This window comes from Ciona robusta, chromosome 7 (genome assembly GCF_009617815.1).
Source record: "Ciona robusta chromosome 7, ASM961781v2".
NCBI lineage: Eukaryota > Metazoa > Chordata > Ascidiacea > Phlebobranchia > Cionidae > Ciona > Ciona robusta.
This window is the reverse complement of record NC_143241.1, coordinates 3,137,057-3,152,573: the sequence shown is the minus strand read 5'-3', so window position 1 is coordinate 3,152,573 and position 15,517 is coordinate 3,137,057. Positions and strand designations below refer to the sequence as shown.

The following is a 15,517-nucleotide window of genomic DNA, read 5'->3' as shown; positions in this document are numbered from 1 at the left end:
TTTTTTGCGGCATTTGGTTAAAAGTATTATAACGTTTAATAGTTAACTATATAGCACTTAGCAATATATAGTAGGGTGGGAAAGATGGGACACATTTATTACATAATATCAAAATATTCTGATCGTATTTTATTTAAAATTAATAACGGTCTATGGGGGTTGTGAGAATATTTTAGTGATAACTACTTATTTCTTATTGCGGCATTTTAAATTTATTTAAAAATTGGTAAAATTGCGTCTACATTACGCCTTGACAGTCATTATTTGCCAATATTTAATTGTTTAAACTCTTTATAACATACAAGTCACGTGATATAAAGTTAAACCAACTTTTCAGGGAATTTCAGACAACGTGTTTTTGACGGTAGAACCAGGAGCCGTACAGCAATACCAGTTCAATATACCAGAACACCACCCTGCTGGTACATACTGGTACCACCCCCATTTCCATGGCTCTGGAAACTTCCAGGTACACGTGGGGTGTTTTATGTAGTACTGTGGAATAAGATAAATATCGGTCAGTAGTAAATAAAGAACAGTCATAGAATTATAAAACCGCACCCTTCTGACGCCCTTAGACCGCTGTTAGTTGTTTAAAACACTATCAGGATATATGGGTATTATGTGATAAAGGTGTCCCATCTTCCCCCACCCTACTATATAGTACCGCTAGGTAAGATGCCATTATTACATTAAATGTAGATATAGTACACTGGGGGAAGATGTTACACTTTTAGCACATGATATTCAAATATTCTGATCGTGTTTTAAACAAATAACAACAGTCTATGGGAGTCGTAGGGATAAGGTTTTACAGTTCTTTGAATGTTCTTTGTTTACTACCTGATGAGACGAGAAAATGGACGAAAAGGTGTCCTATCTTTCCTCACCCCACTGTACCATATTTCCAAATCGTGTTTTTAACAATTAACAACGCTGTTTTAAAAGTCATGCTGAGGATACGGTTATATATTTCTTTAAATGTTCTTTGTTTGCTATCAATGGAACGATAAAAGAGATTGAAAACATGTCCCATTTTACCCCAACCTACCATATAGCAAAATGATATGTATCTAATAAACATATATTACATTTGACAGATTATTAGCGGAATGGCTGGTTTGATTATCATTCAGGACGACCCGTATCATTTTGATACACCTTACGAACTACGTATGGTGTCCTGCCCGTTAAATTGCAACCATGATATGCAAATGCTGATACAACCGACATTACAATACAGCGAGGCAGCAGTGCCAAACCCTATCGGTGAAATACAAGGTCGAACTCAGGACGACCCACTGTTCAGGTAAAAATAGTTTATAAACAATAATAAATGTATTTAAAATCGTCATAGTAGGGTGGGGGTAGACAGGGCACCTTTGGCACATAATATCCAAATATCCTGATCATGTTTTAAACAATTAACAGCGGTCTATGGGAGTTGTGATGATGCGGTTTTATACTTTTGTGAATATTTTTTGTTTATTACCAAATGAGACGAGAAAATAGAATAAGAAGAGTGTCTATCTTTTTCACCCTACTATATAAGGAAATTAACCCGTGAGGTTAAAACAATTAAAATCACATGAACTTGAAATGAGCAATCTTTTAGAAACAACATTGTATACGTAATTTCCGTTTTGCCAATCGATTAAAAAAAACATAAAATTTCTCTTCAAATGAAGTTCTCACAGTCCTGCCTTAAAGCACCGGTACGGACATGGTTCGTCGTTATGCCACAACAACGAATCTGACACACCGTATCTTTAACAATATCTACCCCTACTATACGTGGAAGTATTATTAAAAAATAGCGACCGCACAAGCACAGTTTCAAAAAAACGTTGCATAACTTTGCCAAATCAATTCAAAAAGATACGTTGCCATGGACTTAGCTTGAAAGACATCCTCTCGGTCGCCACCTAACGATTTTTTTGTTGCAATTGGTCTATTACATCAGCAACCAAAGCGTTGTTCGTTATACATCAATATACATTCGACAGAAACGAGCAATTTGCAGTCCCAGGACCTGATGGGAACCTTGCTAACTGGTTGATGAATGGAACAAACGGTGTCAACTACTTTACTGTGAACGGACAATTACAACCAAGAATGTACATCCGTACAGGTCAAATGAAACGACTACGGTAAGAATATTTAGCTTGAGAAAATTACCTTATTCTGTATTGGTACAGTGTTCATATATTGTAGGGTTGGGGAAGATGGGACACTTTTCGTTCTATTTTCTCGTCCCATTTGTTAGTAAACAAAGAACATTAAAAAAATTACGAAACCTTATTCTCACGACTCCCATAGACCGTTGTTATAATTGTCTAAAACACGACCAGGGTGTTCGGATATTATGTGCTAAAGGTGTTCCATCTTCCCTCACACTACTTTAAAACTTTTCATATTTTCTAATCTTAATTTTAATAATTAGCAACGCCATTTTAGAGCCGTGTGGATTCGTTCATAAAATCTTGTAAATATTTTTTGTTTACTACTAAATGGGGCGATAAGAGAGAATAAAAATAAGGCTCATTTTGCCCCACAATACTATATGAAGAATGGTACCGAAAACCACCAGACCACCACACACAGTGCAATAAAGTTATGAGAAAACACGGCCTACTAGAGATATCTCTAGTAGGCCGTGGAGAAACTAAACGCTAACATTATGTTTTCTTTGCATAGATTCGCTAACGCAGGCGCAGCACAATTTCTTGAACTAGAAGTAACTTCGCTTTCAAATGGAAGAAAATGCGAATGGAGAGAAATTGCACTAGATGGCGTGTATCTACCATCGCCAAGGTGTATATTTTAAATTATTTTTTCAGAATATTCATTTTTTTTTGTATTTTGTACTTTAAAACACAGAATTTTGTTAAATAATACTGGCATGTGCAATTTTTTTTCAAAAAAGCGTAATAATAATCGTCTTTGCCTCGAAATTTATTAGCCATAAGAACACTATCGAATAATACTGTAACAGTTTTCACCTATTATCAAATAGGTTACAGTATTATTGAAGTTTAAAAAATGCCCAACTTTACTGAATGTCCCAACTTATATGAACTCACCGATTTTTTCTTTTGTTTAACATTTGGTTGTGTCATAATTCCAGATTACCAAGAACCTTTTAAATGCATTGGCGTATATGATAGATTGGGGCAAGATAGTCCACGAACTAATTGTTTAAACACGGCTAAGAAATATGAAATATTTTGTACTTACGGTATCCATCTTACCCCACAGTAACTTAATACTGTATTCCAGGGTGTCCAGAACCGGTCAATCCCTTGTCGTGCCAGGGGGCCGAGTAGACTGGTTGTTAAGATGTGATTATCAAGGAGTTTACCAGGTAAGTGTTCCAATAGTAGCGACACTACTTCTGTGTTGTAATGCACACATATTAGTTAAAGCGACCCAGATTGTAAATTATGTTTTGCATTTTTTTAAAGAAATATTTATATAGTTAATTTTTGGTTTGTCCGTGCAACTTCATTGTTAGGCTGCGTAGTAAGAAAGAAAAAAAACATTAGGAGTCTGTGTTCATGAAGTCAAATAACGGTCATTGTTTTAAAAGGAATGTAGTAGTTTTAACTAAGCAGTAGAAGTATATTACTGTGCGGTAATGTGAGATGCTGTTAGCACATATACAACCCATATTTCCGGATCGTGTTTTTAACCATTAATTATATGCTCCATTCAAACTTCATGTAGTAGGATGGTGGAAGATGGGACAACATTAACACATAATACCTAAAAAAAGGTACGAGAAAATAGAGTTAAAATGTGTCCCATCTTCCCCCACCTTACTATATGAGGTTTATTACCAAATGGCACGAGAAAAATAGAATAAAAGCATGCCTTATACCACTTTACTTTTAGATAAAAATTAACAACTTTCTCCAATACTTAATATTGACCATAAATATTGGTTGTCACCTTGAATACAGTAAGGTGGGGGGAAATGGGACACCTTTAGTACATAATATCTAAATGTCTTGATCGTGTTTTAAACAATCAACCTAGAAGAGTCGTGGGGATACGCTTTTATAATTCTTAGCATTTTCTTTGTTTACTACCAAATTGGGTGATAGAATGAAAAGGTGTCCCATCTTCCCCGACCTACTAAATATAAATTGTACCTTTTTAGATCGTATCCACTGCGAAGCCCATGAATAACCCGTCGCTGGGTCAGCTTGGCAGATACAGTGGAGTATTAGCAACAGTGCAAGTATATGGGGGAAGCGTTGCTTTTCCATTAGACTTCCCTCTTACCCTCCCACCACGTCCACAATACATGCCAGATCTAAGATACGTGGGTGACAGGGAGAGAGACCAATTCGTGATAGAGATGGGAGCAATGGACGGCCTTAATAGAGAACAATTCCCAGCAGACCCCACAAACCGAATAAGGTATTGTAGGGTGGGGCAATATGGGACTCATTTTTATTCTATTTACTCTTTCCATTTCGTAGTAAACAAAGAACATTCCAAAATTATAAAACTGTATTCTGACGACTCCCACATACTGTTGTTAAAAATATGATCAGATTGTTTAGATACTATGTTAAAAAGGTGTCCCATCCTACCCCAAAATACTATATCGGGCAGTAGCTAAAATTCCCTACTGCTGTGTGTGCAACTTTACAGGATTTTAACCAGATTTTTACATTTTGTAAACAACAGGCATAAAATGCAGCTTGACCGACTTCAAGAATGGACATTCGTAAATTCAAATGCTGTGTTATCACACCCGATGCATATCCATGTTAATCATTTTCAGGTAAACAAGTTTTACGGTTTTAAACAGAAGAAATTTTTCGTGAAATTTTTCGTGAAATTTCTTTTTTAACGTATACGGTTTGATCGATTATGACAACTTTAAATCTCAAATACCAATCTAAACTACACACCAGCAGGAATTCTATGTTAACGGGACTTTCTCTTCAAAATACGGACTAATGGTACATCCTCTTTTTATCAAAACAATTTGTTACGCTTTGGCCCAACGAATGTTCAAACAGTAAAACAATTAAATCGAGAAATTAATCTCTAATTGAAGCGTGACACGGCATTTTGGTTGGTTATAAACGGAAATGGCTGCGTACCAATCAATGTTTCAAAAATTGAGTAGGGAGACATGTAGCCGTGACCGGTAATGTAACATAACGAGAAATAATGTACAGGTCGTCAGCTACAACAAGTACAACGGTCCGATATTACTCAATCCATTAGCATTAATGGTTGGCGCCGGTGGCCCCGGCGGTCCTGGTGGCCCCGGCGGTCCCGATGGCCCCGATGGTCCCGATGGTCCCGATGACGCACCACCAGACGAAAGATTCGTCGATCAAAATGGCAGCTTTTGTGAATACCAATATGCTGAATACATTTCGCAAGGTAAATAGTTTTTAAAATGACAACATTAGACTTACCAATATAGATGTAACGGTTTTGAATTGTATAAATATACCCCTGATCTATAAATCCATACATAAAGTTTGACGATACTTGACTAAAAGAGCTTCTATTTCGTGTTTCTTGAAACGTGATGCTGTCTATATAGGTGTTCATAAAATCTCCGTTAAACAAGCAAAAAAAATATATTAAAGCATATTTTTATGCTATATATGCTATATATGCCAAATATCTAATGTACCTCGCCTATACACGCATTCAAATTTACCTTTAACATAGAGCAATAGTTTGAGCAACTTAACCATAATACTCACTTTTTAGCTCAAGTTCCAGCCAGAGCAAATCTCTCATCTAATATATTGAACATGCTTGGCCACGACACGCGTTACTACACTGGACCAGGTTTTCTCGGTTACGCTGAAATCGGGGAATACCGGGACACGATACCAATTCCCCCTCTGTCTAATATTACGGTAAAGAAAAACACGTCGTTAAAAATATGGGTGAACAACATATAGCAGGATGGGGGAAGATGGGACACCTTTTCATTCCATTTCTCGACCTCTTCGTTAAATTATAAAACGGTATCTTCGCGACTCCTATATAACGCTGTTAATTGCTTTAAAACACGATCAGGATATTCGGATATTATTTGCTAAATGTGTCCCACCTTCCCCCACTTTATGGTATAAGCTATATAACCCAACGCTGGGTATAAGCTATGTTTTTAAAGTTATACGGTGGATGAAATTACTGATAGGCACCGGTGAAGAATCCTCCAGTACGTTAAATATTCGGCTGGTGGGAAATGTTATAGATTGTTATTTAGGGGTCAACAGTTAGAGATAAGGGGCTACAGTGGTTATAGGGAAAAGCGGTTAGTAGTTATATGAGTTTGTAGTTACGTTTAGTGGATAGCAGATAACGTAGGGAAGAGGATTCTTCGCTAACACCGACTAAATTCTTTTGACAAACCAAAGTTTTGTGATATATTTGTCAAGCACCAGAATTTGTGTAGTAGGGTGGGGAAAGATGGGACACCTTTTCAATCTATTTTCTCCTCCAATTTGGTAGTAAACAAACATTCAACGATTTTTTTATAAAACTTTATCTTCACGGCTCCCACAGATCGTTGTTAATTATTTAAAACACGATCAGGATATTTGCTTATTATTTGTGAAAGTGGTCCCATCTTCCCCACCCTACTATATAATTTAAAAGCTCAAGTTAGCTAACATGTTTTATGTTTTGATAGCTGTAAGCTTTTTAAAAAGTCGGCGAAAGTTTTGTTTAAAATGAAAAAAAAAAGTTTAAAATATATCGTTTTTAAAACTTTTTAGATTCGTTTTTTACCTTTCGACTTTACGGGACAAGTTGTTGTGCATTGTCACGTGACAACTCATTCTGATCAAGGAATGATATTGACCACTCAAGTCGTGCCTATAGGTAAGTTTGGTGTAAAAAATCATGAACATAATATATAGTGGAGTGGAGAAAGATTGAGAATTTTTCATTTATTTTCTCGTCCCATTTAGTAGTAAACAAAGAACATTCAAAAGAGTTATATAACGGTATCCTCACGACTCCCATATAGACGGTTGTAAAGTGTTTAAAACACGGTCAGGATTTTTAGATACTATGTTCTAAAATTGTCCCATCTTCTCCCACATTACTATAGTATAGGTTGGGGCAACGAATTCTAGGTTTTTTTTCTCTTTTCTTTTTCTATGATTGGTAATGAACAAAAAATATTTACAGAATTATATAACTTTATCCTGTAGAAGGGCTATGGTAATTGTTAAAAACACGATTAGGAAATATGGGATATCATGTGGTAACGGCATCTAGCTTACCCTACAGTACTTGTACATCCATATCTCTTTACAGGAGGTTCCACAGCTGGTGCGAGGGTTCCTAGCATAGCTGGCCAACACCCTGGGACATGTCATCCCGGCGACTGGTATCCTGGTGTACCGAATCTGCCACCACCTTCTACTATAGCCAGCACAACGACTGAGCCGTTGACGACGACCACTGAGTCTACAACAACAACAACGACGACGACGACGACGACAGCCACGCAACAACCTTTAGACTTTTTGGCGTTCGCTACATGGCTGCTCACCAATTATCCAACAAATCTTGCCGATTATTTTAGGAATCCCAACATTTACCACGACTTGTACAGACAGTCTCTGTCAGGATAGGAAAATGTTGGCATTCAAACCGGTAGAGCTATACTGTAATAACCAAAGGTTTTGTATGTTAAAGCTGCACGTACGGGGCCGCATTCAAACAGTTTTTTTTAGTATAGTCGTGTGGGGAAAGATATAGGATACCCTTAGCACATAATATACACATTTTCTGATCGAGTTTTAAACAATTAACAACGAAAAGGTGTCCCTTCTTCCCCCCTCCTATATAACAAGTTACCGTATTCATCAATAACGACATCATTATACTTATTTTAAACATTTAAAAAAAAATTATCTGTAAAAACACTATTATGTTCGTTCTTAGCCAAAATAACAATAGAAAATAGTGAAAAAATCAGAACACTTGGATTTAAAACGATTAAAACAAAATTAAGATTTTAAATAGACATAGCGCACAGAAAACTTCACACACGCGCATTCGGTTGAAATAGTTTTATTGATAATAAAAACTCTACGTGTACGCCTGCGCAATATGCGAGGTTTGAAAATATTATAATATGCAAAGAAAAGTGAGGTTATGATGTCTCAAGCAAACTGAAAACGCTGTTTGAATCTTCGTCCAATCGAGGTTTCTTCGACAAAGGCGCAACACCCGGGGATTTTGTTGGTTTACGTTTTTCGTTCGTGTTTTCTGAACCGACCTGAGAATACGTTGATGCAAACTTTTGAAGGTTCAAAAACTGAGTAAAATGTTCTGAGTGTTCTGACTGGGTTATTAATGTATATCTTTTAACTGTTTCTGAGGTATAGTACTGTGGGGAAAGATGGGTACCGTTAGTATATATTGTCCCATATTTCCTAATCGTAGCTTAGCAATTAACAACACTATTTTAAAGTTGTTGGGATATGGTCATATATCTCCATAAATATTCTTTGTTTGCTACCTAATGGAATGATAAAAGAGAATGAAAACATGTACCATCTTACCCCAACCTACAATATGTCTTCTAAAGCTTACTAACTGCGTTACTAATTTTCTGATTCTTCCTTTTAACACTTTTCTGAGTTATTTTTACTGATTTTCTGATGTTATAAATAGAAATCAGAGAATTTATAACAAAAAAAAATATCTTAGGTTGAAAAAAACTCCTATGTGTATTTACCATAATTATTTAGTATATACAATATACTTCAAAAACAAATTCAAAATTTTAGATGGTCTTTTTTAAAAGTTGTGAAAAGAACGAATTTTTCATTAAAAAATACCCATAACGATATACAAATAAAACATATTCATATCAGTTTCACATGATTTTTTAAATTTTAATTTTTTCTAAAGAAACATATTTTATTTTTTCTTACCGTAAACACCATCTTGCCTGAGTTAACCGCGCCCTTGATATTTTTAAGCTCCTTATAAGCAGAAAACTTGGACAAAATTTCCGGTTTCCGGCACATGAACGAACTTTGCGAATTAGAATGTTGCTGAAAATTATAATTGTTAAAATATTGAATAAATTTTATTACTGCAATTAAAAATAGGTTTGTGTAATTTGAAACAAGAATAAAGTATTTTTACAATTAGGAAAAAATAAGGATAAAAATTATGGATATTTGGGGAAATCCAGACAATACTGAGATAGTACTGTGGGGTAATATGGATACTGTTCGCAATTAATATTCCAAGTTCCCTGATTGTGTTTTTAACAACAGTGTTTTAGAATCGTGACTCTACTGTTATTTAATGCAATAATTAATATTTGGTTACCACCAAATAGAACGATTTAAGAGTAAAAAATGGACCATCTTACCCATTCTCATATATATATGTCGGCGCCGTGGCATAGTCGTTAGCGCGCCTGCCTGTAACCCAGAGGTAATGGGTTCAAGGCTTGATGCTGCTACCATTGTTGGCGTAAGTGTCCTTGAGCAAGACACTTAACGGCACTTGCCCCAACGCAATGGTCACTAATGGGTTGTCCAAATTATCAGCCATACATAAAACAATAAAAAAATCCAAAAAAAATCACCCACAAAGTAACATACTTGGTAACTCGTAAGCTGGCACAAGTGTTATAACGACAGTTGTTTTCCGGCCACGCGAGGACAAAGTAAGTTACATTCATTCATTCATTCATTCATTCATTCATTCATTCATACATATATACGGTATCGCTACTGAATATTTATTGATTAACTTACATTACTCAGTGAAACACTGTTGGATCTCAGTAGCAATGGTGAATCTGAGAAATTTAACAAAGTTTTTGACAAATGTTTAAGTTAGGATACTACACTGAATGTTTCTGTGAAATGCAGGGGTTCCCAAACCGTGGCCCTCAGAGCACTTTAAAATTACCGATTACTTAAGTTCACAAATAGACATATCACTTTAAAAAAATCTTCCAAAAATGTTTTAATGGTTTCTGTAATAATTTACATTGCCTTTGTTACGTCACAAGAATAGTTAAGACTGTCACAGCATCAGCCAACTTTCCTAGCTTATTACTCTGGTATAGGGGTTTATACCGTGGCATGATTCACAAAAAAAGTGTGAAACTTTGTCTTTTATCCCGCAAGCACATAGATTAAGCTATTCTAAAATCATTTGAAAATGCCTTAGACAATGTCTTTCAACGATGTAACACGCAACTCATAAAATACCGCTTGGTGGCGCTATAGCATAGAAGGGAAAATGATCGATGTCTAACGTAATATCAAAACGATGTTTGATAAATATATACCTTGAGATTGTTCATTTACTTCTGACAAGACTCTTGATTTGTGAATGGCACTTCTGCCCATGGTGAGGAGCTGACTGTCTTCACTGGGTTCAAAAAGCTTATTAATTAGGCAAAGAAAAATACAAGATTAGGCAAAAACTACTGAAAAAGAGAAATAATTCTAAGAAAAGAAATGTAAGAAAATTTAAGTAAGAAATTTTAGAGTTGCAATTTTTTTAACATTTATTTTTTAATAAAAGAGTTTTAGAATATTTGTCCTTCAATTAAAAACAATTTTTTAATCAACAAAAATGTATTTTTCAAATAAATATATACACATAATTTTTAAATGTATATATCTGTATATAATTTTTATTCAAATTTTTTGGGCGAATAATAAAATATGAAAACTTATGAACCTTATCTGATCATTTTCTGGTTTGCTCTCAAGAAACTCCTCTCTCTCCAACCTCATCTTCCTCCATCGACTCTCCTCGTTTGCTGCCTCCAGTGTTGTGATGACATCATCATCGTCATGACAACCATCATCATCGGAATGAAAGAGATCTTGAGTGAGGTTCTCATCTGGAAAGAGAATGTTGACATTTTTAGAAAGATTTTTTTGCAAGAGTGTTTTTTTTGGATTTTTTTCATGGCGCAGAATAGGAAATGGTATACCTTCTGTTATGGACACGCTTTTGTGCACATGCACAACAGAAAGGTGCATGGTTTAGTCACGTGATTTGCAGAGTGTGCCGCAATCAGCGTGGTTTAATATTATTTGCGTCGCAATTAAGTGCCCTATATATACGTGTGTGCTCGCCCTAGTTTTCAGTCTATTTTTTTGCGTTTTAATACAAACCCAAGAAACACAACACCTTTTTTAAATAAAACATATATAGCTGCATTATGAACCAGACAAATACATTATGTTATAAATCCCAATATAATTACTGGTTCTTTAACAGGTTATAAATAAAACCTGAAAGGACTTTTGTAATGGCACTCATTGCTAAACAACTGCTGTTCAAACAGTTTTTGGAAATATTGGTTTCACCTAACTTTTTGTTGTTAATGTTAACATCCACGTTTTAGTCACCAATTTTGTTCAAGCCGTCAAGCGAGTTGAAAAGTCTGTCATATTTGCTCATATATAGTAGGGTGGGGAAAGATGGGACAACTTTTCATTCCTCTTTCTTGACCCTTTTGGTAGTAAACAAAGAACACTCAAAGAAATATATAACTGTATCCTCACAACTCCAATAGACCGTTGTTAATTGTTTAAAACACGATTAGGATATTTGGATATTATGTGCTAAAGGTGTCCCATCTTCCCCCACGATACTATACACATGCTTTTTAAAAGTAACCCACATATAAAAATGATAACATGTTGGTTTAACAGCCTCGTTTAAACCACCGATACCAGTTTCGACCAGTTTAAACCAGATTTTGAGAACAAAAACTCACATATTTGTAAAAAAATAACTCGCAAATATATAAATGATGACTCACCGATATTTTTCCAACGAAACTTCCGATTCCGTTTTGCGTCCACGACTTCATCAATAAGAGCTTCCTGGAGCAAATCTATGTGATGTTGGTCTTCGTCCAACATCCTCTTTAGATGGACTTTATTCACCTAAGAAAAAAACACAATTTTCAACTATAAAAAAAAAATTAAGAAAAATTGAAAACGGTAAAAAATATTTTTTTATTTCTAAGAATAAAATTTTATTTTGCCTCATGAATTCAATACTAAACAACTTTATATCTACTAAAACATAAAATAGCATATGTTGGTGCATTACAAACGGTGGTATGGTCACTACTTAAACACCACATACTTGTTTCTTGATGAGATTTTCTTCCGGAAGAACTTCATCATTTTCTTCTTCTTCATAATAATCACCTGCTCAAAAAAAAACAAAAATTTTAGTGTTAAATTATCATTGTTTTAGTTCCTATTGTATCTAATGTGTTTGTGTGGTGCCCCTCCCCAATCATGTGCATTGTGTTCTGCCTCAGTGATTTTTCCTTCTTCCTTTTTCTGTCTGACCTTGTTGGTCATTCATTCTAAACATATGCTTGTGTTGTGAGGTGCTCTTAATAAACTTAACTACCGACTTAACATTTTGTACAATCAGAATAAGCGAATATAAAAAAAAAACAAATTCATCACAAAACAGATCCCATTATGACTGTGTTCGACTCTTTAAAATATTTCTTTACCAAACACGCAAAAGTTTTTCAACTTCCATGCCCATTATATGCCTTATTTGCTTATTTTACTTTTAAAAAGTTAAAAAGCACTACCCCAATAAGCAAATATGGGCTACCCATTTAACTACTTACTCTCCATATTTTGTTTAGTTATGTTTATAAATAAACTACATTTATTCTGTTTTTTTTTTAGCATACTTTAGTTAACCAAACAAAATATAGGGGTGTGTGGAAAGGAAGTAGTTGAATGGGTAGCCCATATCTACTTATTTATCGTCATTTTATTTTTGTTTATTTTTATTCAAGTTTTTTATTTCTTTTATTTAAATAATTGTGTTTCTTTTAGGCAAACTTTAGTTTTTTAGTTTAGTTAGCAAACTTTAGTTTTGGAAAAAAACTTTGTTAAATTTAGTTAAATATTATTCTTACTCAAGTTGAAACCGTTTGCTCCCAAACCTCCGGAGTAAAAGTGATCTTACCTCCTAGTTCATCATCATCGTCACTCCCAACATCATCTCCCGATAACTCTGCTTCGTCCTCGAGGAAATTCTTGGTCATTTTCTCCTCCACATCTTTCTTCCTTCGGATGATGGTGATTCCTTCATCCTGGGAGGAAGAAGCGCAACCATTTTTAGTTTTGGGGAAGACAAATAAGATGGAAAAATCGAAAGAATTGAATATAACTTAATTAAATTGATTGTAATAGAAATTTTTCCACAAGCGAATATTTTGGGAAACCAGAATTTAGATCGTATAAAGTATATACACATCATATAAAAACTGTTGGGAAAATATTTTTGTGTGGCGAGGCAACAATAGTTGTTATAACACAGCTGTTCTGATTCATACACCTTGTTCCACTTTTAAGTTACCCCGTATCCACATATACCGTTGTTTTTTTGGTATCACTGAAAATTTGGATAGCACAGTAGTAGCCAATGGGGTGAAGTAATAAACATGAAGTGCCTTGCACAAAGACACACGTGTTTACAAATGGTAGCAGCATGGAGCCTGGTTTGTGTCTGTTATAATGGCTAACTAGTGGTACAATTTGGCAGTTTCTCCAAAAATACTTTTAACACAAATTTATAACTAAATAACTTTGAACAGTTATGATCCCTAACAAGTGAAAAATTTTCACAAAGAAAATTTTCAAAAATAGTTTTAAAGCAAATTTACAATTCCATAAGAAAATTAAACTTTAAAACTTACATCATCACTTGAATCTCCATTTTTGTCTTCGTTGTCGGAAAAATTAACTGGTTCTGATTCTTTTAATTCCCCTGTAACACATGATTAGAGTATTTAAGCAAGACTACACCTTTTTTGATATTTTTTCCTTTTTTTTTCTTGATTTTTTTCGATAATTTTATCCAATAGTTCAAAATTATTCAGTTATAAAACATCAGCTTTAATATATATTGTTGTTTTTGTTGCTATTTTAAGTACCATACAGATTTTAAAGTCAACCTTTTACAAAAAGTTTATACAGCAAGCATTAAAACAGACTTTTTAAATTTTCATAAAATTATATTTTTAATTTATAATATTGATTATTTTTTCTTTAATTTATCATTTTTCTAAAATAATTTTTCTGGAAAAAAATACAAAAAATATTTCTTTTTGGCAGACTTAAACAAACTGGTTTAAACTGGTTTACAAACCGGCTTCAACTTGAAATCCAAAGCTTTCATTGACTTGATCTACTTCATTTTCGATATCAGATAGTAGGGGGTTGGCGGAATCTGTGCAAAAGCAATATTAAACTAATCATATGAAGTCTAGAGTGTTGGAATAATGGGAAACTACTGCTCATACAGAAAAGTACCACAGTAAGCTCATTTAGAAAAAAATGCTTTTCAGTTTGTAAGCCATTTTGACATTTTTTGTTTAGCTTTTAGGTAAGGCAAAAACTCACAAAGTATTATTTTAATTTAAAAAAAAATCATTTTAGATTAAAAAATTAGTATAAAAATGGGAACTACCTTGAAACTTTCCAGAACAAAGCTCCAATAATTGCGACATGTTGTAGTCGTTAGCGTTGTCATCTTCTGCACCAAGGGGCAGTAAAGAGTCGATGGGCTATAATAAAAAAAACAACAATTTGAAAAAAATGTTTTAAAATGTTTAAAGACAATTAATCTAGGCTATACCTCTTCTTTTCTGCTACCATTTTATATTTAAGTATTTAACTAAATGAATGGTTGTGTATAGAGATAAAGGCCATATAAAATTAACATAGCAAATTTCCCTACTAAGACAGTAACACTAAACAGTGTGGTTTTTCATAATAGGAGCGAAATGTCAACACAAATTCTGAAACAGGAGTCACATTTTATGTTTAACGCCCCAGTTTTGGGCAAAAAACAGGTTTTACTCTGCTTTTTTTTAAGTGTCTATACAAACAAGCAGGGCGAACGTATGTCGTATACAATATTCAACATCAGCACAACTATGTTTACCCCTATAAGTGTAATTTTATTTTAGAAATGTAAATTTTATGTACAAAATTCAACAATAGTTAAACCCAAGCGCATTATTATAATCAGTGGCGCAGTCAGAAAAAAATAAGCAGGGGGGGGGGTTTAATCAAAAAATGTTCAAAAAAAAATTATTTGAATTTTTTTTTTTAAATATTCTTTTAATTTTTTTGGGTCTAAAAGAGGGGGTCGCGACCCCCTAAACCCCCCTGGCTGCGCCACTAACGCCACTAAAGTTAACCACCTTAATTTCTTTTGGTTCTTTTATAAATCCGTCCGAATCCAGAAACTGGGATTCGTAATGAGGTCGAAATTGTGATGCATTTGTTGATGCGTTGGAAGAACGATCCGCACAGAAATAAGAATCTTCATCCATGTGAAGCTGAGAGGAAGACAAGGTTCAATCATGTTTTTTTAATATAAAAATACCATTAAAAAAAAAATTAAAATAAAATATAAAACATTGGGAATTTGTAGTTTATTGGGTACAGTTTAGTTTGCAAAATAC

General features: G+C 34.3%; 1 protein-coding gene across 4 annotated transcripts in view; it reads right to left on the bottom strand.

Moving 5' to 3' along the window:
* Positions 1-8,060: 8,060 nt before the first annotated feature.
* Positions 8,061-15,517, bottom strand: part of LOC149733794 (uncharacterized) — a 26,902-nt gene continuing 19,445 nt past the window's right edge. For all 4 annotated transcript variants that reach the window (XM_089882072.1, XM_089882073.1, XM_089882074.1 and 1 more), the window contains exons 19-30: positions 15,254-15,391; positions 14,515-14,611; positions 14,194-14,274; positions 13,742-13,812; positions 13,009-13,135; positions 12,154-12,218; positions 11,822-11,948; positions 10,726-10,891; positions 10,328-10,410; positions 9,786-9,829; positions 8,946-9,068; positions 8,061-8,284 (exon numbers count right to left, since the gene is read on the bottom strand). In XM_089882072.1, the coding sequence (XP_089738198.1) occupies positions 8,159-8,284; positions 8,946-9,068; positions 9,786-9,829; positions 10,328-10,410; positions 10,726-10,891; positions 11,822-11,948; positions 12,154-12,218; positions 13,009-13,135; positions 13,742-13,812; positions 14,194-14,274; positions 14,515-14,611; positions 15,254-15,391 (1,248 nt within the window). In that variant the 3' untranslated portion in view covers positions 8,061-8,158. The remainder of the gene's footprint in view (positions 8,285-8,945; positions 9,069-9,785; positions 9,830-10,327; positions 10,411-10,725; positions 10,892-11,821; positions 11,949-12,153; positions 12,219-13,008; positions 13,136-13,741; positions 13,813-14,193; positions 14,275-14,514; positions 14,612-15,253; positions 15,392-15,517) is intronic.